The 26,453-nt window shown below is 39.4% G+C and overlaps 1 protein-coding gene across 1 annotated transcript in view; it reads left to right on the top strand.

Annotated features, from left to right (window-relative positions):
- LOC119652386 (sterile alpha motif domain-containing protein 5) overlaps nt 1-21,391 on the top strand; it is a 558,631-nt gene extending 537,240 nt beyond the window's left edge. Inside the window, exons 13-18 of the mRNA XM_038056486.1 lie at nt 982-1,170; nt 9,258-9,450; nt 9,549-9,691; nt 10,035-10,270; nt 10,342-10,463; nt 20,028-21,391. Of these exons, the coding sequence (XP_037912414.1) occupies nt 982-1,170; nt 9,258-9,450; nt 9,549-9,691; nt 10,035-10,270; nt 10,342-10,463; nt 20,028-20,464 (1,320 nt within the window). The 3' untranslated portion in view covers nt 20,465-21,391. The remainder of the gene's footprint in view (nt 1-981; nt 1,171-9,257; nt 9,451-9,548; nt 9,692-10,034; nt 10,271-10,341; nt 10,464-20,027) is intronic.
- Nucleotides 21,392-26,453: the final 5,062 nt, after the last annotated feature.

Raw genomic sequence — 26,453 nt, forward strand, 5'->3', positions numbered from 1 at the left:
CAATTTCTTGCTAAGTCCAAGGTTCATCAAACATGCTAGACATCACTTTTAAGAACAATATAAAGTCATCAGTGATTCCTGTTACGGAAGTTAGGAAAGGATATTTGGTACCGGCGCTAGCAACGCAGGTACATCCTGAGGTGGTCTTTTGAAGCTTTGTGTGGAAATTTGAAATGACCGAATAGTTGGCGTCTTTTAAAAAATGATATAGAAATAAGTATCTATATCTGTGTGTATCTATGCTTCAAGGTAGTCGAATGATTTGCAGAAATCAAAGAAGATAAAACGACGTCATGTTCCAGAGAACTAAAGGAGCAATTGAGTGCTCTTTTGATTGTTTGCATTCGAAATGCTCAGTTCAGCTTCTTTCATCTTTTTAAAACTGAATTCTTCCTAGCGTGCATAACTATCAAAATAGACAACGTGTTAGAATGTCAACAAAGTTGAAGATAAAGTATTGAATCGAATGGTGCATTCAAGTTAACACAACGGGAAATGAACGAACGCATTTGAAAACTTTCCTTGCAATCTCAGACCCTTCCACTGTATGCCAACATTTGAATCACCACCCAAAGAATTCAACTCACGTATTCCACCCTATTACTTGAGCCCATTTTTTCATCCTCTCAACTCGTTACACTATCCGCTCCTTTTCCATATGTCAATCTAACAAATCGTCTATACAAACAATGCCGGAATTAACTTCGCAAATCGTATGGGTCGAGTCTATAGAAAGCAAGGAAGGTATTACCTAGGCAAACTTCACAGTCAGACGAGATTTCAAGAAAGGACAAAAAACTTTCGCATGCAGGAAAAAAAAACATTTTCTATTTTACTCTGGAAGCTAGAATCCTGCTCTATGCATTGTTGTTTCTTCATTGACTTTTTTATCGGGGAAAAGTCGAACGAGAAGAAACGATGAAGTTAGGTCCGTGGAGCTACCAAACTCATTACACTCTCTCCGTTTATTCTCTTTTGCAGATTGGAACAAATAATTGTACGGCCCGATACAGGACGTTGAGTGGCGGAATTGGTGAATCGCCATCACTATCACCGAGCCCTTCATCCGATTACGAGGACGATATTACTGCAACTCGTGGCCTAGGCAAGACGAAAAAGAATGGACCACATAAGGGAATAACGATCAGCCAAAAAGCAACCGTCCATCATGTAAGTTGATTAGAAAATGCATACAAAATAGGAGATAGTAATAGTATTTGTGATATAGCGAAAAGTAAGCTAGTAAATTCGACGGCATACATATGTGGCCTCGGACTTCCATCATGTCATTTGAAAACTGAAAATCAATTACGGCTTCATAAACTCATGACTGAATAAACTCTCAATAGAATCCACCTGTATCTGGCGAGAGAAGGGGACGTTTCCCTCCGTTTGAATGCAGCAAAGCATTATAGATGCATTTTCTAAAGGCCTGAATGCTTGGAATCTCTGAGGTAACCTCTGTTAGTAAGGAACACCAACAGATTGTTCTTACTTTACTTAGTGTACAACAGTATCGGCTCAGAAGCCAACTGCTTAATTCTTGATAATTTTTTTTTTCATATGACAGGAACCTAAACTTCGCAAGGAAATCGTTTAGGGTAGATCCTAACACCCTCAGCCCTGGCAATTGGCTCCCAAAGGCTATTGAAATTGAAATGTAAATTCGTACTCAGAAAATGAGGGAGAAGAAGAAAAGACGCCTGGATCCTTATACTAGGATCAATTTATTAATTGTATTGATAACAGGTCATCATGGGTATTAGGCAAGCGATTTTAAAATGTTTATCAAAACTTTTAGGGAAATAAAAATAGGTCGGCACGTTTGCTGTAGCCATCTAAATGGCAACCGAAGCTACAACATATTATTCTCTTTTTCAAAATCACAAAACTCCTCCTGGGTGGTTTTTTGGTTCAGGATTTGTGCCAAAATTAAGTGATTTAACTCCATTGCTAGCTGCTTCTATCCATCTAACCAGATATCTCATTGCCTCTATATTAATAATGGAAATTGTTCGCCATCAAAAAGGACACGATCATCATCATCATCAACGGCGCAACAACCGGTATCCGGTCTAGGCCTGCCTTAATAAGGAACTCCAGACATCCCGGTTTTGCGCCGAGGTCCACCAATTCGATATCCCTAAACGCTGTCTGGCGTCCTGGCCCACGCCATCGCTCCATCTTAGGCAGGGTCTGCCTCGTCTTCTTTTTCTACCATAGATATTGCCCTTATAGACTTTCCGGGCGGGATCATCCTCATCCATACGGATTAAGTGACCCGCCCACCGTAACCTATTGAGCCGGATTTTATCCACAACCGAACGGTCATGGTATCGCTCATAGATTTCGTCATTGTGTAGGCTACGGAATCGTCCATCCTCATGTAGGGGGCCAAAAATTCTTGGGAGGATTCTTCTCTCGAACGCGGCCAAGAGTTCGCAATTTTTCTTGCTAAGAACCGTTTCCGAGGAATACATGAGGACTGGCAAGATCATAGTCTTGTACAGTAAGAGCTTTGACCCTATGGTGAGACGTTTCGAGCGGAACAGTCTTTGTAAGCTGAAATAGGTTCTGTTGGCTGACAACAACCGTGCGCGGATTTCATCATCGTAGTTGTTATCGGTTGTGATTTTCGACCCTAGATAGGAGAAATTGTCAACGGTCTCAAAGTTGTATTCTCCTATCCTTATTCTTCTTCGTGTTTGTGTTTGACCAGTGCGGTTTGATGTTGTTGGTTGATTCGTCTTCGGTGCTGACGTTGCCACCATATATTTTGTCTTGCCTTCATTGATGTGCAGCCCAAGATCTCGCGCCGCCTGCTCGATCTGGACGAAGGCAGTTTGTACATCTCGGGTCGTTCTTCCCATGATGTCGATATCGTCAGCATAGGCCAGTAGTTGGGTGGACTTGAAGAGGATCGTACCTCTTGCATTTACGTCGGCATCACGGATCACTTTCTCGAGGGCCAGGTTAAAGAGGACGCATGATAGGGCATCCCCTTGTCGTAGACCGTTGTTGATGTCGAATGGTCTTGAGAGTGATCCTGCTGCTTTTATCTGGCCTCGCACATTGGTCAGGGTCAGCCTAGTCAGTCTTATTAATTTCGTCGGGATACCGAATTCTCTCATGGCCGTATACAGTTATACCCTGGCTATGCTATCATAGGCGGCTTTAAAGTCGATGAACAGATGGTGCAACTGTTGTCCATATTACAACAGTTTTTCCGTCGCTTGCCGCAGAGAGAAAATCTGATCTGTTGCTGATTTGCCTGGAGTGAAGCCTCTTTGGTATGGGCCAATGATGTTCTGGGCGTATGGGGCTATCCGGCCTAGCAAGATAGTGGAGAATATCTTATAGATGGTACTCAGCAACGTGATACCTCTATAATTGCTGCACTGTGTGATATCTCCCTTTTTATGTATGAGACAGATAATGCCTCGTTGCCAATCGTCAGGCATTGATTCGCTGTCCCATACCTTGAGCACAAGTTGATGAACAACTTAGTGTAATTGGTCGCCTCCATATTTAACCAATTCGGCTGTAATTCCATCGGCTCCTGGCGACTTATGGTGACGATCATTACCTAAAAATTACCTAAAAATCAAGCATTGAAATCGTCGAAGTGCCCTTGACATTAAGTCCAGATTAAAGAATTTATTCTTCTGAACGTCTCCTTCAAAGCTCTAAAGCTACTTTCAGATCTTGGCCTTTAGGATGTCCTTTCTCCAACAATCTCGATCCATCTATCCTCCAATGTCGAGATCCGGGCAATAGTGCGCGGTTTTCATCAACAAAGTCTGCCCGCCTCTTTCGGGGTTTTCCCACTGGTCTTAATCCTTCTTTTCTCCCTTCAAATGACCTTTTACATAATCGAGTGTCTTGAAGTTACCAACCCATTGTAGCTTCCGAAGTTTAATTATTTCAGAGGATTCAGGGTCGTCAAATATTTGACACAATTCATGGTTATAGCTAGTTCGTTAATAACCATTCTCTCGTTTAGCTCCTATTATTCTCCTCAGGACCCTCAACTCGATGGTTTTGACGAGTTTTTCGGAAGCTTGTGCTTGAACCATGTTTCAAATAGTAGTAGCATATCATAGGCCATATTATTCCCCAGAAAGTCAACCTTTCAACCTTTGTTATTTCGACATCAAGATCGTAAGAAAACTATGCAGAGGAGCTTAACTCCTGGCCCAAACATGAGCCACGAAGTACAGGTAGCATGTCATGGCATGTTTCATCTCTCGTAATGCCCATAATCTCCACGTACAGCCGAATGCTGGCATGAGGCACCGCACTGCTAGTAAAATGATAAGTTCCCTCCTGGTAGACACCTAACGACTGACGCAGCTAGAAGTCTAATCGATCTCGATCGACTTTCGGATCAGGATAAATGATAATGCCGTAGATTTTGAATTTGATGCTTGCATGGGGCACGTATCGCAAAGGGCAGCACTAAATCCAAGCTGGGGTTACAGTGAAGCATTTTTTCCAACAACGGCTGTAAGGACCGGTACGATGTAACTGAATTGACATATCGGTTTCATTAGGTTCGCTCGTCAGAAATTCTACTTTCTGCAGATTTCACCGTAGATCATGGCGCAAGAAGATAATAATAACCGTTGGGACTACAATCCAATTGGATCAGGGCCTTGAAGTGAATCCGGCTTAACAGGTTGCGGTTAGCGAGGCACCTAATTCGTATGGATGAGGATGATCCAACCCGGAAAGTCTATAGGGGCAATATCTATAGTAGAAAAAGAAGACCTTGAAGACCCTGCCGGGGATGGAACGATGGCGTAGGTCAAGACGCAAGACAACTTTTGGGGATATCGAATTGGTGAACCTTGGCGCAAAACCGGGATGTCTGGAGTTCCTTACTTAGGTAGGCCTAGTCCGGATACCGATTGTTGCGCCGTTGCTGATGATGACTGTTTGCAGTAGAGCGTGGTGCACTACCCGCTGGAAGTCCGGCTTGATAGTTTTTACGACGAGCTCAAAAGGGGAGGAGTAGTAAAAAGGCGTCTCCTTCGTAAACACCGAGGAAGGCACTGAGTGATTTTAACATAGCTGTTACGCTGTTCCCCTCGCTGTGGTTGGTTAATTTAACTCAGCAAATGAATTCCTTTGGTCAAGTTTGTGTGATACACAGTCCTATATTCCTCCTTCATGGTGGGATGGTTTTATCATCTTACCCGATCCTCCTTAATAACACCATTTGAAAATTCACTGAACTAAAGTTTTGGGTCCTATCTCTTCGCTATAATGTGATCCTAAATGTCGGTAGTGCTTATAGAAGTGGTAGATGCGGAAATATTTTCGTTGATCTCCAAGTGTTCTCCCCATCCGTCCATCATAAGTACAAGTTACAATACTTCCCTTCAACGCAGTAAAAATCCCGATACTCCAGTCACGCTGGTATCAGTTTGCAAAAATTGTCTCGAATTTCTTATTTATCGAGACGCTCTTAACTTTATTAGAGATTTCCCGGTTACCCTACAACTTATCGTCGCGAAATTGGTGATAGAGGCGCCTATTTTTATGGACCCTCATTTACACATCGTATTTTAGAGCCAAGTGGATGAATCGCCGCCGAGATTAGTAAACCGGAAAGTGGTATAGGCCGCTATATAAACCGGGCTTTTGATAGATTTCCATGTTTCTTCAATACTTTTAATGGCCGCAGTCGCGTGAATGAAACCATTGCATCTCCTTTTTTGTGAAATTGCCACCGCTAGATTCAATATATTGCCGGCTTTCCTCTCTGCCCTAATCGAAAGTTTCAGAGCTTGTCCGCTTTTAGGGATATCGAATCTGTGTACCTGGGCGCAAAATCGAGATGTCTGGAGTTTCTTATTAAGGCAGGCTTAGACCGGATACCACTTGTTACGCCGCTGATGATGATGATGATGAACATCAGACGAGTTTCCTCTAGCCAGGACCTGATTTCAAAACTTTCCTCATTTGTGAGGACCTCGATCTCATCAATATCTTGTGGCGCGATAGTCACTACGATGTCGTCTGCGATACTAATGATTGCCACTCCTTTGGGCAGTTCCAACTTTAGAATTCCATCATACATTATTATCCACAAGAGAGGACCGAGGACTGATTCTTGTGAGGCCCCGCACGTTGTTCTATACGTCGTAGGTCCATCGTTCGAACCGTAACACAATATCCTCTCTCGGAGAAATTCTGTGACTATGCACACCAGGTACTTTGAAGCGCCCAATTTGGCTAAAGACGCAATTACTTTGCTCCATTTTGCCGTATTAAAGGCATTCTTCACGTCAGGAATAACTACCGCGCAAGATTTATTGGCCTCCATTGCTTTTTCCTCAATTTTCGTGAGAGACCACCCTCGTTTTCTGTGATTGGTACAAGCCTCTGTTTCAGCGAACAACCTTCGAACTGTTTTGACGACCACTGTCAGTGCTTTATTCAGAATGTGGTCTAAACCTGGGGTTTTATTGTCGATAATCTTCTTGACGGCTTTCAGAACTTCTTCCGTGGTTACCTCGGGAATTTCATCGGGATCTATCTGGACAGCGGGTAAGTTCGATTCACTTTAAACTTGTGGGAAGAGAGTACTAATGATATACCGCAGCAAATCAGAGTTGGTGATCGGCGGTGAGAATTTACTCTTGATTGACGCCATAACTGCATTGTATGCACCTCCCCATGGGTGGAAGTCCGCTTGCTTGCATAACCTCTTGAAGTGTTCAGTTTTACTTCTACAGATGGCTGCTTGCAGTTCTTTCCTCGCCTTCTTATATCGATTATGCAACTCTTCAAATTCAGGCCGGTTTATTCTTCTTTGGCTGTGTCTCTTGGCTTTAGGGCAAACTTTACCAGGTTCTTCGATTTCGGCGTTCCACCAGAAGCTGGACATCGGTTCCATGGAAGCATTGCTTTCTGCAGAGGTATTCTGTCTGTCTGTCTGTCTATCCGTCCTTTTTTTTGAGGAGGTGGAAATCTTCAAAAGACATTGGCCTGGACAGGCCAGCGTGTAGGATTCTTACCCAGTAAAACCATCCCTGATTCACCCCAAGCCCCGTGAAACCACCATAAGGAGTCAGCTCTCTTTAGCTTGCTCACCTTTCGTCGCTACGTGGTGTACGTAACCGCGCTTTTCTAGTCTCCTCTGACTTTCGCAGTTTCTTCTGGGTAGATGCAACCATGGGGTTGATCGCATCCCAGTCTTTCTGACATGCTAGCATTCTTCGCACCGGATTTTCTGGTACGAGCACTTATCCTAGAGTTGCCTCTTGGTTTTTCCTTTCTTCCACAAATCTTGGACAGTGGAAGAATACGTCCTATGGGTCCTCTAGGACTCCATTACAGTTCGGACAATTGGGTAAGGCATCTAGTTTAAACTTGAACAGACATTGGGGTAAGATTATAATTAATCTCACCGTGCCGTCTCTCCAACCACTCCAGGGATGAGCCTATGCGTCCTCTTACCCTTTCCCGAGCGTTATCAATGCTCTTATCATCTATTTAGAGATCTCTCCCTTTCGGTTTTCTTCGTCTGCGATAAAGGAGAGGTAGACTTCGCATTGTATACATTTGTCATCTTATCTGCTAAGATGTCAATGGGCATCATTCCCGAAATGACGAATGCTGTTGACTACGCTCAGTTTGTTAGCGTTAAATGTTCCTTTCCCTAAACTGGAGCTGCATAGAGTAGGATTGAACTTACTACCCTAGCTATAGCCAACCTGATAGCATGTCGTCGCCCTCCCACGTTCGACATCATTCTTGCCAGGGCCACATTTGCAATGGATGCTTTGTCTGTCTGTCCGACCGCCACTCTGGGGGCATATATGCAAAAGGGGGTGTATATTTTTTTTTTCATTAAATACAGTCATGTGGGGTATCAAATGAAAGGCCTCGATTAGTACTTTCCGATGCCAGTCTTAGTTTTGGCATTTGTTAGAATGGTGGGGGTGGGGTGGTCTAAAGTTATCATCTCTTTAACGGATCCATTCTCAGAAGTAACCCAGCCGAAAAATGGCTAGGCTCCGAAATACCCTCTATGCGGATATCTGTTCAAATAAAGGTCACAATAGTATGTTATTATAATTTTTAGTAGTTGCCTGGAAAGCTCCCCTTAAGTTCATTCTAGCACCACGAAATGTAGGCTATAACATAGAGCATGATCCTACCAAGTTTGGTGGAAATCGCACTATTACTAACAACGTTATAATAGGTCAAAGTTATCGCTTCTTTGCGAATTCAAGACTATGATTGTCAATACACACAAATACAGAAGACCCTTTGATACCTGAAGCGCCCAGCTTCCGGTTTCCCGACTTATTTTAACCTCTTTGAGGTGAAACGACGGAGAATATTCCGTAATATGTATATCCCCTTTCAACCTTTTTGCAGCCTGACTAACGTATTGTATTGCAAGATAATTATACACGTAGCGTAGACATTTCCGGGGTTCGTTACTTGCTCTTCCCGATTTTTAGAGTATGTGAGCCTCTTGGGCTTGGATACTATTTTCAAACACCGTTAGACTTTTAGATACCTTAATCTATTTTGTAGGTGGTTCGAATTCACAATTCAAATTATAGAGCATATTAACCGCTGCTGCTGTCCGGATAGCTGAGTGGTTAGAACACAAGGCTGTCGTACGGAAGGTCGCGGTTCAAATCTCGCTGGTGGCAGAGGGATTTGTATCGTGATTTGACGTCGGATACCAGTCGACTCAGCTGTGAATGAGTACCTGAGTCAAATCAGGGTAATAATCTCGGGCGAGCGCAATGCTGACCACATTGTCTCCTACAGTCTACTGTAGTGTACCATTACGGTCTTGAATGAAGTGCTCTAACACACTTCAAGGCCCTGATCCAATATGGATTGTTGTGCCAACGATTATTATTATTATTAACCGCTGCCTATTAAACTAGAATTCATCCATGAGTTAAGATCCTCAAATATAAGTTGCAAATCAGTATTTTGTCAACAAAGCAGCCCCTACCCAGCCTTAATAATATAATTCAAATTCAGTTCGAGCTGAAGAGGCCGAAGAAATCTCCTCACCAAGAAATATTCTGGTTCGTCATAAGAATTCAGCATTTTCCTACAAAAGTATGCATTTCAAATAAGTTAATCGATAAGAGTCCTTTCGCTTGCTACCACACTTCACGTCATCATGAATTTACTGAGTTACCACAAATTCTCCACCAACATCCTGTCGATGCTCATGGTTAACTTTTTCCCTCTCCTTTTTAATTTCATTCCAGTCAAACGAGATGCGAAGCTCACCGAAGGAAATTGGTGTTTTTAATGAGAATAGTCGAAATTTTAATGCCACAAAGGATACGTCCAGAGACTTTAGTAATTCACAAGATAATACAGACCGAGGTAGTATGAGTGACCAAGCATTTGCTTGTTCGGCTAGTTCGGTTGAAAGTTTGCCCAGCGCTTCCGGTTCAAGTAAGTGCATTATTGAAGAGAGCTCGCCTGAATAAACCCTTTCGGGTGTGTAACTTTACTTGGATGTGTATAATATGACGTTTCATGTTTTATTCAAGGTACTCAAGCTTTAGTACGCCCTGGTAGTCCGCATAGTTCTATATCGACGGAGGATCGAAACTCTCTAACATCAATATGTAAAGCCAAGGCTCTAGTTGATAGTCTGCCGAATCCATACGACAAGGAAGCACTTCGTTTTAAGGTAAGCATCTAAGAGTTTTCAGGGAGTTTGTACCTGTTAAGGTTTACATATTTATGGATATGTAAAGTGGGTGTAGCACAAAGTTTCATAAGTACGAACAGAGCTTCAAAAGACTTCATTTCTAATCGGTCCACATAGAGGATGGCAAATGTTTAAGCACATTAATATTGGTCAATAAATTATTGTAAACGTATGCGCTGCAGGAGCAGCAAGTTTCAGAATTTTTATTTATCTCCTTAGATACAATCTTCGAGAAAAAAGCTTTTTCCTTACATTATCGTTAACTAAAAACCTTATTTACATTTTTTTTCATCCCCATTTACACATTGTTCTTCCTCTACAGAAGGGTGATATTATCGAGGTACTGTCCATGAACGCATCGGGAATATGGAAAGGACGATGTCATGGACGAGTTGGTCACTTCAAGTTCATCAATGTCGAAGTAATGCCCGAGCAACGAACGAAAGGTGCAAACAAAAATCTGGGTAGATTGACGAATAGTAATGGACCGAATTCCGTTGAGGACTTGCTTTTCCGAATAGGATTGAAAGAATACACGTCGGTTTTCGTCCTAAATGGGTAAGTGATTTTAAATAGAAGCAAAAGGGATGCGAATGATTGCACAATGTTCAATTTTGTGTTGTTTACAGGTACGAAGACTTGGAATTGTTCAAAGAATTAGAACCAGCAGATTTAGATTATTTGGGTATAGTTAACGTGGAACATCGTGCCAAACTTTTAACTGCCGTTCAGCTACTGCATGACATTGAATGTAAGTGGTTATGTTTAAGATATATTTATGCTGTAATAATTTAGTTGATAGTAGATCGTCGGATATTTCAGGCACTATTAGGAGTACATAGTCGGAAAACTTAAAGTATCTCTTTTACTCTTATTCATACTCAATAATATAGTTAATTGTAGTTAATGTGAAGTGAGGTTGAGTAAGTTATTATTAGTTAGTTTTAGCAATTTTATGGTAATGTAGCTAGGAAAATAGAAAAACGTTTTATTTGTGTGATCTGAACATATATATTATTGTACTATATTCTATTAAATATTAATATAGCCACTAGAAGAGGATCCAAAAGGGAACCAAACTTCAATTTGTCACCCAATCTTTTGAGCTATGTTTTGATACGTGGTCAACATTGTCAAACATTGATTTTTTTGTTCTTGCGACCCCAGGGAACGCACAGCTGATTTCCAACAGTTGTCCGTTTTCGAACATGTACTCTCCCCTTTTTGAAAAGGATTCAACTTATCCGTGCTTACAGGATAGATGGAAGGCGATAGTTTTTCGATTTTATTGGGTTTAAGAATAGCATTGACTAGCCCGAATTGCTTCACACGACGTTTGCCGCCTTGTGAGTTGGGACTAAAGGATACACTCGAAGTCCTCTCCGTTGACCGTAAGGGGCGACTAAAAGAGATAGAAATTGCAAATTTTCAAACTTTATTGCTACTGAACCGTCAACAACGCCGTCTCGCGGAAGACCTTTAGCTATTGAAAATGAACTGTGATTGTTTTTTGGAATATACGCACGCTCCTTGATAACAGTAGCGTGGGACCTCAGAATGTTCGCTTTCTTCAACTTGAACGGAAATTCCAGCGATATACGCAGAACATTCTGGGCCTAAGCGAAGTAAGATAATGGGACTCTGGATAGTATACCTTTCCCTCTTGCGGCAATGTGCTTTTGTACTCTGGAAAGCCAAATTGTAGGAAACGCGAATCCGATGTCTTGTTGCTTCTGACGGCAACCCCAAGTTGAGCTCTTTTTACCTGGGAGCCGGTTTCTGACAAATTTCTAACTTCAAGATTCCGGTCCATGCTAAGGAGCATCACAAATGTGCAATGCTACGCACTAATGGACACTTCCGATATAGTGGAGGAAGATGCTTCCCACAAGAAATTAGATGCAGTTCAGGGGAGGCTTCCTGAAGGTGACATTGTGATCGCGATAGGTGATCTGAATGGTAAGGTGAGATCTGAAAACACCTTGCTCGAACAAGTGATGGAGAAGTACGGTCTTGGCGACCGCAATGGTAATGGTGGCAGGCTCGTAGATTTCTGCAACTTCCACCAGTTTGTAATTTTTGCTCCACTGTTTGAGAGAGCTTAAAATAAGGTCAGTTGGGTTCCAACTGACTGACGCTATAGAAGCAATCAGACTGACCACTTCGCGATCAGCAGCAGATTAAAAAATTATCGGTTGGATCTGCATAATAAGAAAGGCGCTGACAATGGCCTCAAAAGGAACGCCATTTGATGGTTGTTTACGTCCGCTTGTGTGCTGTGGTGTCGCTCAACAGTAGGAGATTAATGTTGCAGACTGCGGATTTACTAAGTAACCCACCTGAGCATATCGATGAACATTGAGTCGCCACCAAAAATGCTCTTTTCTCAGGTGCTACACAGGTCGTCGTTCACGTCCCGAAGGGGCGTCATAAGATCTGGCTGAGTGCGAAATCGTAGAAACGGATCGATGAACGAAAGGAACTGACGGCCCTACTGAGCACTGCGAGTAATGGCCAAGGCGACGCGCTAGAACTCTGATACCGAGCGAAATCCCGAGATGTTCAGCGTAATCTACGCTCTGACAAGAGGGAATTTGCTATTGCGCTGGTCAGGGAACTAGAAGATGCTGCACATTGCAATGATTTGAAAAATGTATAACGCATCACGAACGAGCTTACATGTGGTTGCAAATCTTTCAATGGTCCCGTGAAAGACGTCAATGGTCGATTTCTGATCCACGATGATGAACAACAGCAGAGATGGAAAAACGCTTCACAAGTAACACCTCCGATGAGATTCTCTCTCTTTTGGATGAAATAGCTAATCACTGTAACATGCTGACACAGTTAGATACTAGACAGCTACCTCACTCCCCCTTGCCCCTCAAGGGGGGAAATCAGTGCGAGTACACACGATTTCAAATTGTTTTGCCCTTGAGCATGAGCGAGATGTACCGAAAACCCGATCAGCTGTGTTTGACTTGCCAATGTATTGGTGAGATTGGCAAGTTTTTGCTTATGTATAAGTGAATACGTGACACAACTTTTTGCTATATGGATGAGCACGCCGTAGTACCGAATAGCAAAAGCTCACCGATCTCTTTCTTACCAATACGATTTGGCGAAGATTATGCCTTTTCCTTGTTTAGCGTCTCTGATGTGTACAGATAAGCTTCTGCAAGCACATTTGCAAGTGGGGTCATTTTAGTAAGGGTACTGCCTATAATAGATCTACTGTGCATGCTGATACGGACTGTTCCTCAATTCACTCAAACGGAGTAAAGCCACTGGACTTGACGATCTCTTCGCAGAGTTATATACCGCCGCGCCTGTAGTTACTGCCGATTTGCTGCTTCCACTCGTATGAAAATCGTGGAAATCCGAGATCTTTCCCAGAGATTGCAAAGAGCATTTCAAAAGATTGGTCGACAGGGAGCACGCTATTTTCTGATTTCCGCTCCGGATCCTCCTGCATTCACCACATCAACACCCTACAGCTCATCTTAGAACGGTGTGCCGAGTTTAGATCTTCGTTTCACCTGCTCTTCATTGATCTTGACTAGTGTGTGTATTTGGAGTACTCTACGCAGTAGGGCCAATGCGGAGAAGCGAATAGCTACTATCAGAGCGACATTTTGAGGTCCAAAACGGAGCCTGCCAGGGTTGTATCAGGCTGATGGAGTTTGGCTAAATGGCTTCACATTTGAAAGGAGCGGCAAGTAGACACCAACAAAAACCAAATATCTCAGTCTGATGGATCAACGCACTCTCCCTATCTGTATTAATGGCCAGACCAGCGAAAGATTTATAAATCTAGGAAGCGTGCTTTCTGCCGATGGTGACAACGAACTGGATGTCGTCCGACGCATTAACAGCGCTAGATTCGCTTTCGCTGTCTAGAATTTAGAAATACATTTATCTCAACATGAATATAAAGTTGGGACTGTTCTGTGCTAGTGTTCTTTCTGTTTTGCTATATGGGAGCAGCACATGGAAAATGAACTTAATCTTTACCCAAAAGCTCCAAGCTGGCGGAGGTGAATGGGAACCATATATATAGACGAGTTTGCACAAACCTATTCCAAAAGAATATTACCTATTCTAAAAAGGTATTACCAGTTTTCCAGTAGCCAAAGTTTAATTTCGGTGGAATCGGCTCTTTTTTTTATTTCATGAGATATGCCTGTCTGGGGCTAGAGTACGAGAATCACCAAAAGCCTGAAGGATACATCATTTCTGCCCCCTGCAGACTTTATAGTTACTGTTTATTATACAGTAACTTATTTAATAGTGATATGCTACTATTATAAAAGTTAATGAGTACAGGTTTCTATGGATGTTGTCTTATGTGAAATATTTTTCACATAAAAAGTCAAAAGTGCTAATCGTAACTTGGAGGCGTACAAAGTGCTTTTTATCTAGACTTAATTTTACAAGACCGCTTAACATAGATCGGTAATATTTTGCCCCTTGAATAATGTATCATCATTAGTAGTAGAAGTCAGAGCTGCGGTACGTTATGGGGGTTATCCTGTATATCAGCTCCGATTAATCGATTTTTATGGCATCACTTGTCATTCAGAAATTACAGTATTAAACAGGTGAGGTGTCGTATGTCAGATTTGCATCGATCGCTATAATGAAGAGCGAACTAAACAAAGCTTACCTTGTAAATTCAAACATTCCCTGAGATACTCTAATTTCCTCTTAGGTAACGTACCTGGGTGCTTGTTAACTGACAGGATGTAAGTCAATAGTTTCCACTTTTCCCTAAAACGTTTTATTAAGTTATTGCACATGCAGTATTTCGGGAACCATTTGCTTTTTTCTTCGGTGTGAGATTTTCTCTGAAGATTTAATTTTTGGTCATTAAAAATTCAATAACGAGTCCTCTACGACCGAAAATTTCACACCTTTTAGGTGGCTACTATATATATTAAAATAATGACTATTCATAGTAATTTGCGATGGTTTGAGCTAGAAATTCCGGAAGTTTTAATATACAATAGACAGAGTATTCAAATCGTTTGGAGTTCACTTTCTTCAAGTTCAATTTGAAAAAAAGGGTCACTTACAAAATATAATGAATGGCACGGCGTTATAGTTGGAGCCTGTAGAACTGCACTGCACAACGCGGTGCCGACCCGAAATTTTTTCGAAGATATGCTGCTTGTCGAAAAATACACATAACGTAGCAAATTAAATTTAAGAAACTCCATGGCTTCATGACATACAAAATGTTGAACAAATCATTCAAGAGCACCAGTATCTGAAGGTAAAACAGTCCAGCAGGCTGCAGTTGCTGTTTCGACCGACCTTTTAGTTCACCTCTGCCGTTGTTGCGCTTCGGAAGAGGCACAATGATAACTACACTCTACAAAAAACTCGATAGTCTTCTGCCAAATACTTCAACATAGAACGCGAACGCGGCACAAATGGCTATAAACTTCTCCATTTTGGTAGCCAACACACTCAACACAGTGTTGGCATTGCCGTCTCAGCGAGATTTCGTGACGTCAATAAAGAAGTCGAACGATTTAATGACCAGCTGATGAAGGTCACCGTTTTATCAGCCGATCGCACTGTTCGCCTTTCACAGCATACTCACCCAAGACTTAATGGTCATGTTGGTGGAAAGGCAACAGGTGCCATGGACCAAAAGAATTTGGAGCCCGCAATGAGAGTGGCGAGCGTATTGTCGATTTTGCGGATACCCATCAGTTTGTTATTACGAATACATGGTTGATTGTTCCATCTTCCTACATTTTATAGTGGGAGCAGTAAAATGCAAATTGACTATATTCTCATAAGATGCCGACATTTTGGCACCACCACTGACTATAAAGCCGTTCCCTATGAGACCATCGTACCTCAACATCGAATGTTGATCGCAGCGAGATGCCGGGCTTTCGAATGACTACGTCCAAATGAAGGTCCGTGAAAAGAGACGGCTCTACCACACGTATCTCGACGATGAAACTCTGGCTAATTGACATATTTACAAGAATGCCAACCGGGAAACATCACTGTCACCCGTCCATTACAAAGATTTATACTATAATCTGGACACTCGGGATGGAGGGAGCGATCTGTATCGACTGGTCAATGGACACGAACGCACACACAATATCGAACATTCTATTGCTTACCAACCGATGCCTCATACAACACAGGCCTAGATGGAATCTGAAACTGAATTTTTAGCGACCGATCCCCATGAAGCAGACACTATCACTGCCAATGGCAGTGACCGAGCGATGGAAATATCTCGGATCTATGCTGTCAGCCGATGGAGAACCACGTTATGAAATTGCTCCACGCGATAGCGCTACCGGGATTAAGTGGCGTTTCACAACTGGCGTTCTTTGTGGTCGTCATATCAACGAACGTCTCAAACCTAAAATTGACCGCAATGTCATCCGCCCCTCTCGCCCTCTATAGTTCTGAGTGTTATAATAATAATAATCTTTGGCGCAACAATCCATATCGGATCAGGGCCTTGAAGTGTGTTAGAACACTTCATTCAAGACCTTAACGATATACTATATGATTACAGTACCCTATAGGAGACAATGTGGTCAACATTGCCCTCGCCCGAGGTTATTACCCTGATTTGACTCTCATTCGCAGGCAGCTGAGCCAACTGGTATCCGACATCAAAACACGATACAAATTCGACTGTCACCAAAGAGATTTTGAACCGCGACCTTCCGGACGACAGCCTGAGTGTTGGACGACTATGAAAGACAATGAATAGCGTTTTGCGGTAATGGAGGCAAAGATGTTGCGTTGGACTAGTGGCCTAACCTGCGCTAAAGAGAATTCACTTGCCTAGATTGATCTGAACATCGAAGTCGATGGTAAGCCACCAAAAGGCCGGCCGAAACAAAGGTGGCTTGATACACTGGATGGTGATTTGACAGCCTCACGATCAGGCCTTTCATAAAATAAAATGGGGCCGCTTGTGAACGAGATAAAGCAAAAAAATCATAGAAAATTTCTGCTATTTAACTCGGTTTTTGGCCATGTTTAACAAACGTTTGAACCATTTTTTTTGCGTCTTCTATCCTGCATCAAATTCGGTAGATCATTCAATTCTAAGGTTTATCGCGAAGTAAATTTTAGTGATCCGGTTTGAGTGAGTTAATAACAGATCGTTTAGTTAATAACAGGACTCATTTTGAAAATATGGCAGTTATCAAGTCAAGGCTGGTCTAAAAAGAAACAGTATATTTCAATGTTTTAATTTTCACCAATTTTTCTTCAGAAACTATAAAAAACTTCTTATAAATGAATAGTTTTTCAATTGCAGAGATCATCCTCACTTCGAAGATATAACTGCTCCATTGAAAAAATTTCAAAATTGATTTTTCATCTAAATTTCTATTTTGATTTTGAAATTTCTTTAAAATTTAGACAGTTATATCTTTGAAGAGATGATGACCGGTGTAATTGAAAAAATAGTCATTTATAAGAAATTTTCGTTTATAAGAAATTTCCTGTACTTTCCGAAAATTGTATCAAATCTGGAATTAAATGCTTGAGGGAGCGGGAGGTTGTGATTTCTTCGGAAAGGTCAAGCTTTTTTACACTATTCACGAAAAAGCCTTGAACTCTGTAACGATAAAAGATAGACCAATTTTCCCCAAACAAGGAGTACTATACACCATTAAAATTTGTACCATCATAAACAAGAGAGCCTGTATATCGATACCATTATAGTGTGTATTTTGAGGCCTAGATACCATGCAGGGACACCACTATTTTTTCAAGATTTGTATATTTATTAGGTTCTGAGAATGAACCCTTAAAATAAGTTACAACTTTCCAATGTTCATATTTCCGCTTTAAGACTGACCTCAAAACAAAGACCAGTCTTGAAAAGTACTAATCGAGATCTGTCATTAGATGCCCCAGATAACTATATTCGGTGGAAAAATGTAAACCCCTCTGCTGAAAGTATGAGGACCCCCCTTAAACTGAGCATAGAATGATATTACTCACTGCACGTATGTTTTACAAAAAAACTTAAAAAAAATTGAATATCCAATTTTTAACCAAAAATCATTTTCTTACCATTAATTGCTAAGTAAGAAAGTCAAAATTAAGAAAATATGGTCTTGACTATAGAAAGAGATGTGAGCAATCTTAACTGCGTGCTTTGCGTATTCTTGTGTGTCAATCTATCTACATCATCATTTGCGCCAAGATTGAAATATCTGTTCCGTTATTTGTCACATCCCTTGCTTTTTTCCCTTTAAAGAATTAAAGATTGATTATTATTGATGTAGTGTATATTCTGTGTCTTCTGAATTCGATGGTTTTTATGAAACTACACAATTGATGGTGGAAGATATAGTATTATATACCATGGAGTTCAGCTATGGAGGTTTTCATTGTATATTGCCAAATAACAATGGCTTCCATCAATAACTTCAATCAATTTTTGCTTTGTTTTCTCCGAATCATTAGTAATTTCTTAATAGCATAATGTAATGTTCTGTTGTGCTGATAGAAAATTACTGTAAATGAATAAAAGTGCTTTTGAAAACCACGAGTTCCCCATTCAAAAATTCAATTCAATACCAACTTGGTTCACAATGTCTTCAACAGATTCTATTAATTTATTGATTGACGATACTATACCCTCTCAAATAAAATAAATAATATTCCAGAATCAACCCAGATATCGTTTATAATTTCGGGATTTTAAAAACTTAATACACCTTATTTTCTATTATATTCTTTAGATAATAAAGCGAGAAACCTGCGTCCATTGTTTTTGAGGATTGGTCCATGACATCTACCTCACCTGCCTGAGTTCGAAAGTGATAGCATTTCGTGTAATTAATTATATCATTTTCTTTCTTACAATTGTTAATAAGAACGGGATAAATAATTTTAAATACGTTTAAATTTCGCTTGTTTTCGTTCTTCTAGTGCCTTTTGAAACACGCTCCCCGCTTTACCAATAAAAGACTTTAAAAGAAGATAAACCTTAAATTCAAGTTTAGTTTACACGGAATTCATAGAATAGGAGGATTTTATATAGTGAACATGACACACTTTTATTAAAACTAGAGATACACACCAAAAAGATATTTATGATGAATATGTTAACATTTCTATATTTTTAGGTTTAAAATTAAATCCTCGTTTCGTTTTGATTTTTCTTGAGACAGGTTTCTCTTTTGAAAATGGTTCGAATGACTTTAATATTAAAGACATTCCGTAAGGAGTATTATTCCCTTATAAATACTAAGAAGCCTAAAAGAAAAATTCCGTTTGGTATAATTGTCTTTAAACAACTGTTTCCAAGAAATTATAAAGTAGACTTCGTCAGAAGAAAGTCTATCGCATAATTTAGAAACAAAACCGACAAGTTCGTGCTACCCATTGTTAGTTTATATTTAATTATGCCAAATTATGCATTGATTTCCGGCAAATTCTTTTCCAAAATTTCGAAATCATAATTATTTTCAATTATTGGTGTAGAATTCGCTATTTTTGTATCTTGTACATAATTCACTTTTCATTTTATAAAAATACCATCTAAAGTTACATACAGGTCATCAAAATGAATTCACGTTTGCATTTTACCCTTGAAATATACCACAAACCAAGTTATATTTGTGTTGAAAAGATGCTAAAAATAAATCTCAAACAAAAAACAATTCGCTGATCATCATCATCTCAAATGAAAAACAAATTGTAAATATTTCATTACCCATTTATCAATTTGCATGTTTAAAAGAATTAGCGGATTCTCTCGAAGGACTGCTGACAAAGAAGATTAAATCTATTCTTGTACATACGTTGAGATATCCATATTATATTACTCAAATCGTGACAGCTTCTTATCTTTATAAATTATGCATGGTATTCCTATTTTGCAAACAAAAATCAATTATTTTCTTTACGTTTTAAATATGTTTTACGCAACGAAGCCATCATCCCATATTCCAAAAATTTGCAATAAACTCGAAACAAAATTGAAAGTTTGAAAAGGAACGGTTGTGGTTGCAATCCCTTTAAGCGGTTCAGTCGAGCAAGAGGCTAGAATATACGCATTTTTCTGGTTGATCGTTAAGATACAAATGACAATTGACTATTATGTGACTGCTTTTTGATATATAGTAATTCTTCTATTCGCACCTTGAAATTAGAAAATAGCCCTTAAAGATATTTTAGTATTTCATCTAGTTTATCCCGAAAACATAACGAACAGTTCGTTGAGGACCCTTTGCAGATTTTAAAATTAATATTTTAACTTCATGAAACAAAATTAACTTTACATTTTGTATTAATTTTACAGGCTCTGATGGTGACATAGCCGGTTCCAGCTCAGAAAACGACGAAGCCCGTCTGAATAACATCAATCAAAAACATGGCTCATCACCGTTTGGTCGACGTCACTTCCCAAGAGACTCAGGCTGCTATGAAGGATCACCAGTTCCTTCATCTCAAACCCCGACGCAAACCATCACTTCAACAGACGAGTCCAACAGTCTCGATGATGTTGTAGCGAAATGTTCAAGCGAAATACTTAAACGAGTGGAAAGCGCCCGACGACAGAAAGAAGACAAGTGTCCTTTGAAGGGAGTTTCACGAGGAGTGGCCAAGAAAGGACTTCTGGGCGGCAGTTTGGGAGACGAAACTCTCACCAGAGGAGGAGCGTTAAGTGAGAAATCCAGTGATTCAGGTGTTAGCAGTAGTTCACTATCATCGGGTCCAATAAAGAATCACTCTTAACACATGCCAACAAAGTTAGCTATTGAATTAAATACTCCAAATACTCTGCCACATATATCGACTACTCTAGCAAATGATTTAACCTTAACAAGAAATTCCGTTATTCTTAGAAATCACTTACGTAAGGCTGTTCATGATATCACAGATAAGGAAGAGGAAGAGCAATAGCCGTAGACAATGAATAAGATAATGACAATTAATATATGTACTGTAAATTGCATAATTATTTAAATATTATTAATATCAACGTTTACATTACGATATCGAACTGAAGGAAAGACGAAGGATGGAAAAAAATCAAATTTTCAAATATAATATTTGATGAAGCTGTGATTTGTTGAAAGATTAAGTTCAAATGTACAGTGGAGGGGGAACCACGGTCGGATGTAAATTTTCACACAAATGTAAATAAAGCCTCGACAAGAATTTAGCATGTACATTAGAAAGTGAACCGCGAAAGATGAAAGACGAGATGATACCATCCATGAATTATCCAAGACAAAGTAAAAAGAATAAAATGGTGCCGAATGACTTCACAAAGTAAATTGTAAATCGAAGGAGAGAAAGCTTTTCATAATCACAATTTCCATGTTTTAATTTTGCTCTTTCGTTCATATTTTAGCAGTTTTAAAAGATAAAGCAAATAGATATCTGTCACTGTATATATGTAGAATAATATCGAATTAATTAGGACAACAATTTACTCGATTCTCAAGACAACCTTCAAATTGATATAAATTTGTTTGAAATCCATGTTTTTTTCGGTTCTAAACAATTGAAGCTTAACTTATCAATGATTATTTTTTAGGGATGCAAAAGCATCCAATTTATGTTTCAATTTATTTTTTACTTGATATTTATTGATTATGATTTAATTTAAACAAAAGTGTTTTTATATTCGGGCAATAATAAACTCAAATATTATAATAATAACTTAACTGTGTTTATATATACTATTTACAAAAGCAAACAAAACAATAGCGTCAAGATACACACTGCCAGTTGAAATTACGAATGTAGTTTTCAACTTAACATTTTTATTCTTACAGATTTTTTTTAAATAATCGCTTTAGAATAAATTTTGGAGCATATTTTACTGGTTTATACAGGTAAGTTTTATAAACTTCCATATAGTGGTTTTGACACATTCAGTTGCTATTTTAAGAATAGCTCATTAATTCATATGGCGTATCTACCAAATACTCCCCTCAAAAGTTCGTATAAAAGATAGTTGTTTTGTTGCAAATTCTTATGTTTTGACCTAAGTCTGAAACTTTTTACTTGGCGACAGATCAAAGGCAGCGCGAAATTTAAAATGACATCTCTTTGTTGAAAGATTTACGTATGAAAATTATATGCAACTACAATGAGGGTCCCCAGCATCAAAAAAGCTGCGATCATGTCTGGAACAGGTAAACTGAGGGCAACTGCTTCGACGGACGGTATCAGAACTAGTCCTCACGTGAGCATAAACCGGACGAAATGAATTAAATGAAATGCTAGGACAAGAAGAGAGTACCATATATATTGGCGTCCTTACCACTTCAAACCCCTGATCCAATTGGATTGTTGCACCAACGATTATTATTATTATAAAAGGGAGAAGTATATAATTCGGAAGTAAAGAGGCGACTACGAGACAGAAAACCTCAACACGATTAAAAATGTATAAATATGTAGAGCTGAAACATTCAAGAACAAGATAGGATAACTTTCACAAATCCTTGTTCTTCAAACTCCTTTTCACATAAAATAAAAATTCTTTGCGAAAATGTGCTTTGCGTATACGCTTTACAAATCTAATTCAGAAGGTACCATTCAATTCGGTCTGGTAAAAAACGTAATCCTCTGAATCTTTGCTGTTTTTTCATGACCTCTAGATATAACCGAAAGTCTCGATTGAAAATTCCATGTTTTATTCTATTAGCTTCAGTGTTCTGATGGGCACAAAAAACATAAAAATGTACTTTCCCTTCTACTGTTTTTTTTTAAATAATAAATTCATCTTTTTAAGGTTTTGTGTAAAACAAAACCTTATTAAAATCGAATCACTGTCTGTCACACGCACTTTTCTCCAAAACGGCTAAACCGATCCGAACTAAATTTGGTGGACAGATGGGAACTATGAAATCCCACGCATACAGCGAGTGGCATAAATTTAGGTGGAGTTTAAAGGGGTTGCTCCCCATACATGCAAAGGAGGGATGCAAAAAAATTGTTCACCGGATATAGTCGTGCGTATCAAATGAAAAGTCTCGACTAGTACTTCCCGCAACTGATATTAGTTTAGTCTTGAATTCGAAATTGCGCGAGTGAGAAGTCAAAGTGTACACACTTAAAGTGAGGCAGGAGTAATTTTCGGGAACTACCCAACCTAAAAATCCGAAAAAATCAGGGTGGTGCGCTTAGATGAAATCCAGGCCTCAAAATATGTTCCATTCCGTTATCTGCTCAAATAAACTTACTAATAGTATATTACCAGCATTCATAAATTTACTGAAAAACCCCCTTTTGATTCATCTTACCAGCATAGAGAACAATATTTCGTACATACCTGCTAAATTTCATAGAAATATGGTCACTAACGCCAAAGTTATAGCAGTTCAAACTTAGCGATTTTGCGCGAATTAACTGCTTCCAAAGCCATGCAAATAAGATGCTGACGTCATAATTAGCGAGAATAATTGACATTCCAGTGAAATATTAAAATACCACTCAAGAAGAATCTAATACTCCCCAGCCCATCTGATGTAGGTTAAATTCTTCGCATTTGCTAATAATATTAAGCTCAGAGTGTGAAGCGAATGATGTTGACTATTATCAATACAGGGCTTTCCATCAAATGATTTATTTAAATCGCTTTCTAAAAAATAGAGAGCAATTCAATTTTTAGCTATGTGACACAAGCGGGGTCGGCTCGTCGTGATCGGTTTCGTTATTTTATTTTATTAAATGACTAATCAGGAGGTAATCGCGACGCCTTGAAATCCCCATCCAGGGTATCAAACCACGGTTGTTTTGGCCGGCTTTTTTGTTGGTTATCATTGACTTCGATATCCAGACCAATATCGGTAGGTGAATTTTCATTAGTCTGAATTACGTGATCACACCATCAAAAACGCCTCACTCGTAGTTTTCTCACGATTGGTGCAACCCCTTATCGATCGCAGATAGCCTCATTTCGGACGTGATCAAAACGTGTCACGCTACCAATGCAATGCATCATCTTCGTCTCCATTACCTCAAGACGGCTTTCATTGTCTTTTATAGTCGGCCAACACTCAGAACTATAGAGAGCGGCAGACGGACGATATTGCGATAAATTTTAGATTTGAGACGCGTGCTGATACGTCGATCACAAAGAACACTAGTTATGAAATGCCACTTCATCCAGGTTGCATCAATGCGTGAAGCAATTTCAAAACGCAGTTCTCCATTGGCTGATAATATTGACCCGAGATTTAATTCGCCCAGTTCTGGGCAGGTTATTGAAACTGACAGCACTGACCAATTTAAATATTTCGAGTCAATGCTGTCAGCCAATAAAGAACTGCGTTATGCTTCTCACATAAGAGAGCACAAAACCTTTTATACCTGAAGCTTCAAACTTCCAGTTTCCCAGCTTGTTCCATTTGAAGTATTATACAAACTACGAAGCTCGTAAAGGAACACAATATCTACCAAATACTCCCCACAAAATTTCTTAAAAAAGATCGTTCTTGTGTTGCAAGTTCTTATGTTTTACAAATGTGTCTCCACCTAAGCCTGAAACTTTTTAATTGGTGACAAGTCAAACGTAGCTCGAACTTGACACCTCTTTGTTGAAAAATCTTGTAGGTATATTACCTATAAAAATTATGTGCAACTACAATGAGGGCCTCCCAGAAGAACTGCCGATTATTTCTGGAAGAGATAAACTGTACACATCCGTAAGAGTCAGACGAAATGGATTATGTGAGGAAACCACAATAGAATGAATGTACTTTTTTGAGAGTTTTTTTTAATGGGAGGAACTATTCGGAATGCAATTAAATTTGGACATTACATTAGTCATAATTCAAACAATATTTGAATTTTTTTTTAAAAGTTTAAACTAAAAATATTCTCCAACTGCGAGGCATGTAGCGACTCCAATTTTTATCTGAAATCAACAAACTTTTAATTTTCCATCACTAACCTATTTTCTAAAGATATGAATCTAAATGCAGCTAAAAATAATCAAAATAAAAAATGTTTGCAGCTATTAAAAAAATCTTTAGGCCGGTCTGAAACACAAAAACCAAAATTCTTATTACTCAGGACACTTGTATTTATCGTGTGAACCTCGCATTTAAGACCCCGGCTTTACAAAAAATGCCAAAAATAACTATTAAGAATTTTCGAAAATTTTTGATTTTAAAGTTAAAACAGACTAATATTAAAGGTTCACACGAGAATGGCATGTGTTAGCTGTTGTTTCCCGCAAACCGCATTAAATTATCGCCGCTCCAAAAAACCGCATTTTGAGAAAAATTGATCTAAGAAAAGAAAGATTTTTTATGAAAACTTGAATAAAACGATTCTTACCAGTCTGAATCAAATCAAAATCGGAAACAGAAGAATAAGAAGTCGGGAAACCGGAAGCTAGACGCTTCAGGTATGAAAGGTTTTGTTTATTTCTTTTATAAAGAGATTTGGGTGTGCTTTTGTCCCATTAGCGTGTAGCATGTAAAATATGCATATATTACGTGAAAATAGCCACTTTCAAGTGATATTGACATTCATAGTCTCGAATTTGCAGAGAAGCGACTGCTTTGACTTAGTATTACTTTGTTAGTAATAGTGCGATTTTCACCAAATTTGGCGGAATCATGCTCTATGCTGGAGCCTATATTGTTGCAAAATTTTGTGATTCTAGGGTGAACTTAAGGGGGCTTTTCCTGTCAATTACTAAATATTATAGTATTGTACTATTATTAACTTTATTTGAACAGGTATCGATATGGAGGGTATTTCGGAGCCTAGGCACCATATAGTGACAGCCCCCTGATTTTTTTCAGATTTTTCGGTTGGGTAGTTTCTGAGAATGGGTTCGTTAAAAAAAGACCACTTTCAACCCCCCGCACCCCCCACCTTTTCAACAAATGTCAAAACTAAGACCGGCTTCGAAAAGTACTAATCGAGACCTTTAATTTGATACCCCACATGACTATATTTGATGAAAAAAAATATACACCCTCCCTTTGCATGTATGGGGACCCCCCTTAAATTCGACGTAAAAGGATGTAACTCACTATATGCGTGAGCGTTCACAGTTCCCATCTTTGTACCAAATTTGGTGCCAATCGCTACAACCGTCTCCGAGAAAAATGCGTGTGACGAACAGACAGACAGACAGACAGACAGACAGACAGACAGACAGACAGACAGACAGACAGACAGACAGACAGACGGACAGACAGACAGACAGTAAACCGATTTTAATAAGGTTTTGTTTTACAAACAAAACCTTAAAAATGTATATGCGCATATACTTCCACCAAGCATCCTATAGAGGAATTTTTGAAGCGTGATTCGCTCGCAGACTCCATTAAGTCAATTGCCACTAATCCTAAATGAATCTTTAAGGAAGCTCTGCCTTTGGCTTCCGTTAGATTGCGGCAAACGTGTTGAGCCGGTTTGATACTAGCCACATACGTGCAAGCAAGTTGTCAAATTAGCTGCAGGTAGATTGCCCGTTTGCCGGCAAGTTGCAGTTGCAGCTAGATTTGACATCTGTGCACAAGTTAAGGTTGGTCGATTATGTTACGGCAATCGCAGCCTGCCCACATATATATATGCAATCCCGCTCCAACCAACTGCTTGCTTAACAACCTGTAATGCACTTGTATACGATAACGATGTTGATACGCAAAATCAAGGTAAATATTTATGAAATGTTTGGAATTTGCGGCAAGTGGCAAGCATGTAAACCTGGTATTAAGAAATTCTAATTTAGAAAAATATATAG

This window comes from Hermetia illucens, chromosome 3 (genome assembly GCF_905115235.1).
Source record: "Hermetia illucens chromosome 3, iHerIll2.2.curated.20191125, whole genome shotgun sequence".
Classification (NCBI taxonomy): Eukaryota; Metazoa; Arthropoda; class Insecta; order Diptera; family Stratiomyidae; genus Hermetia; species Hermetia illucens.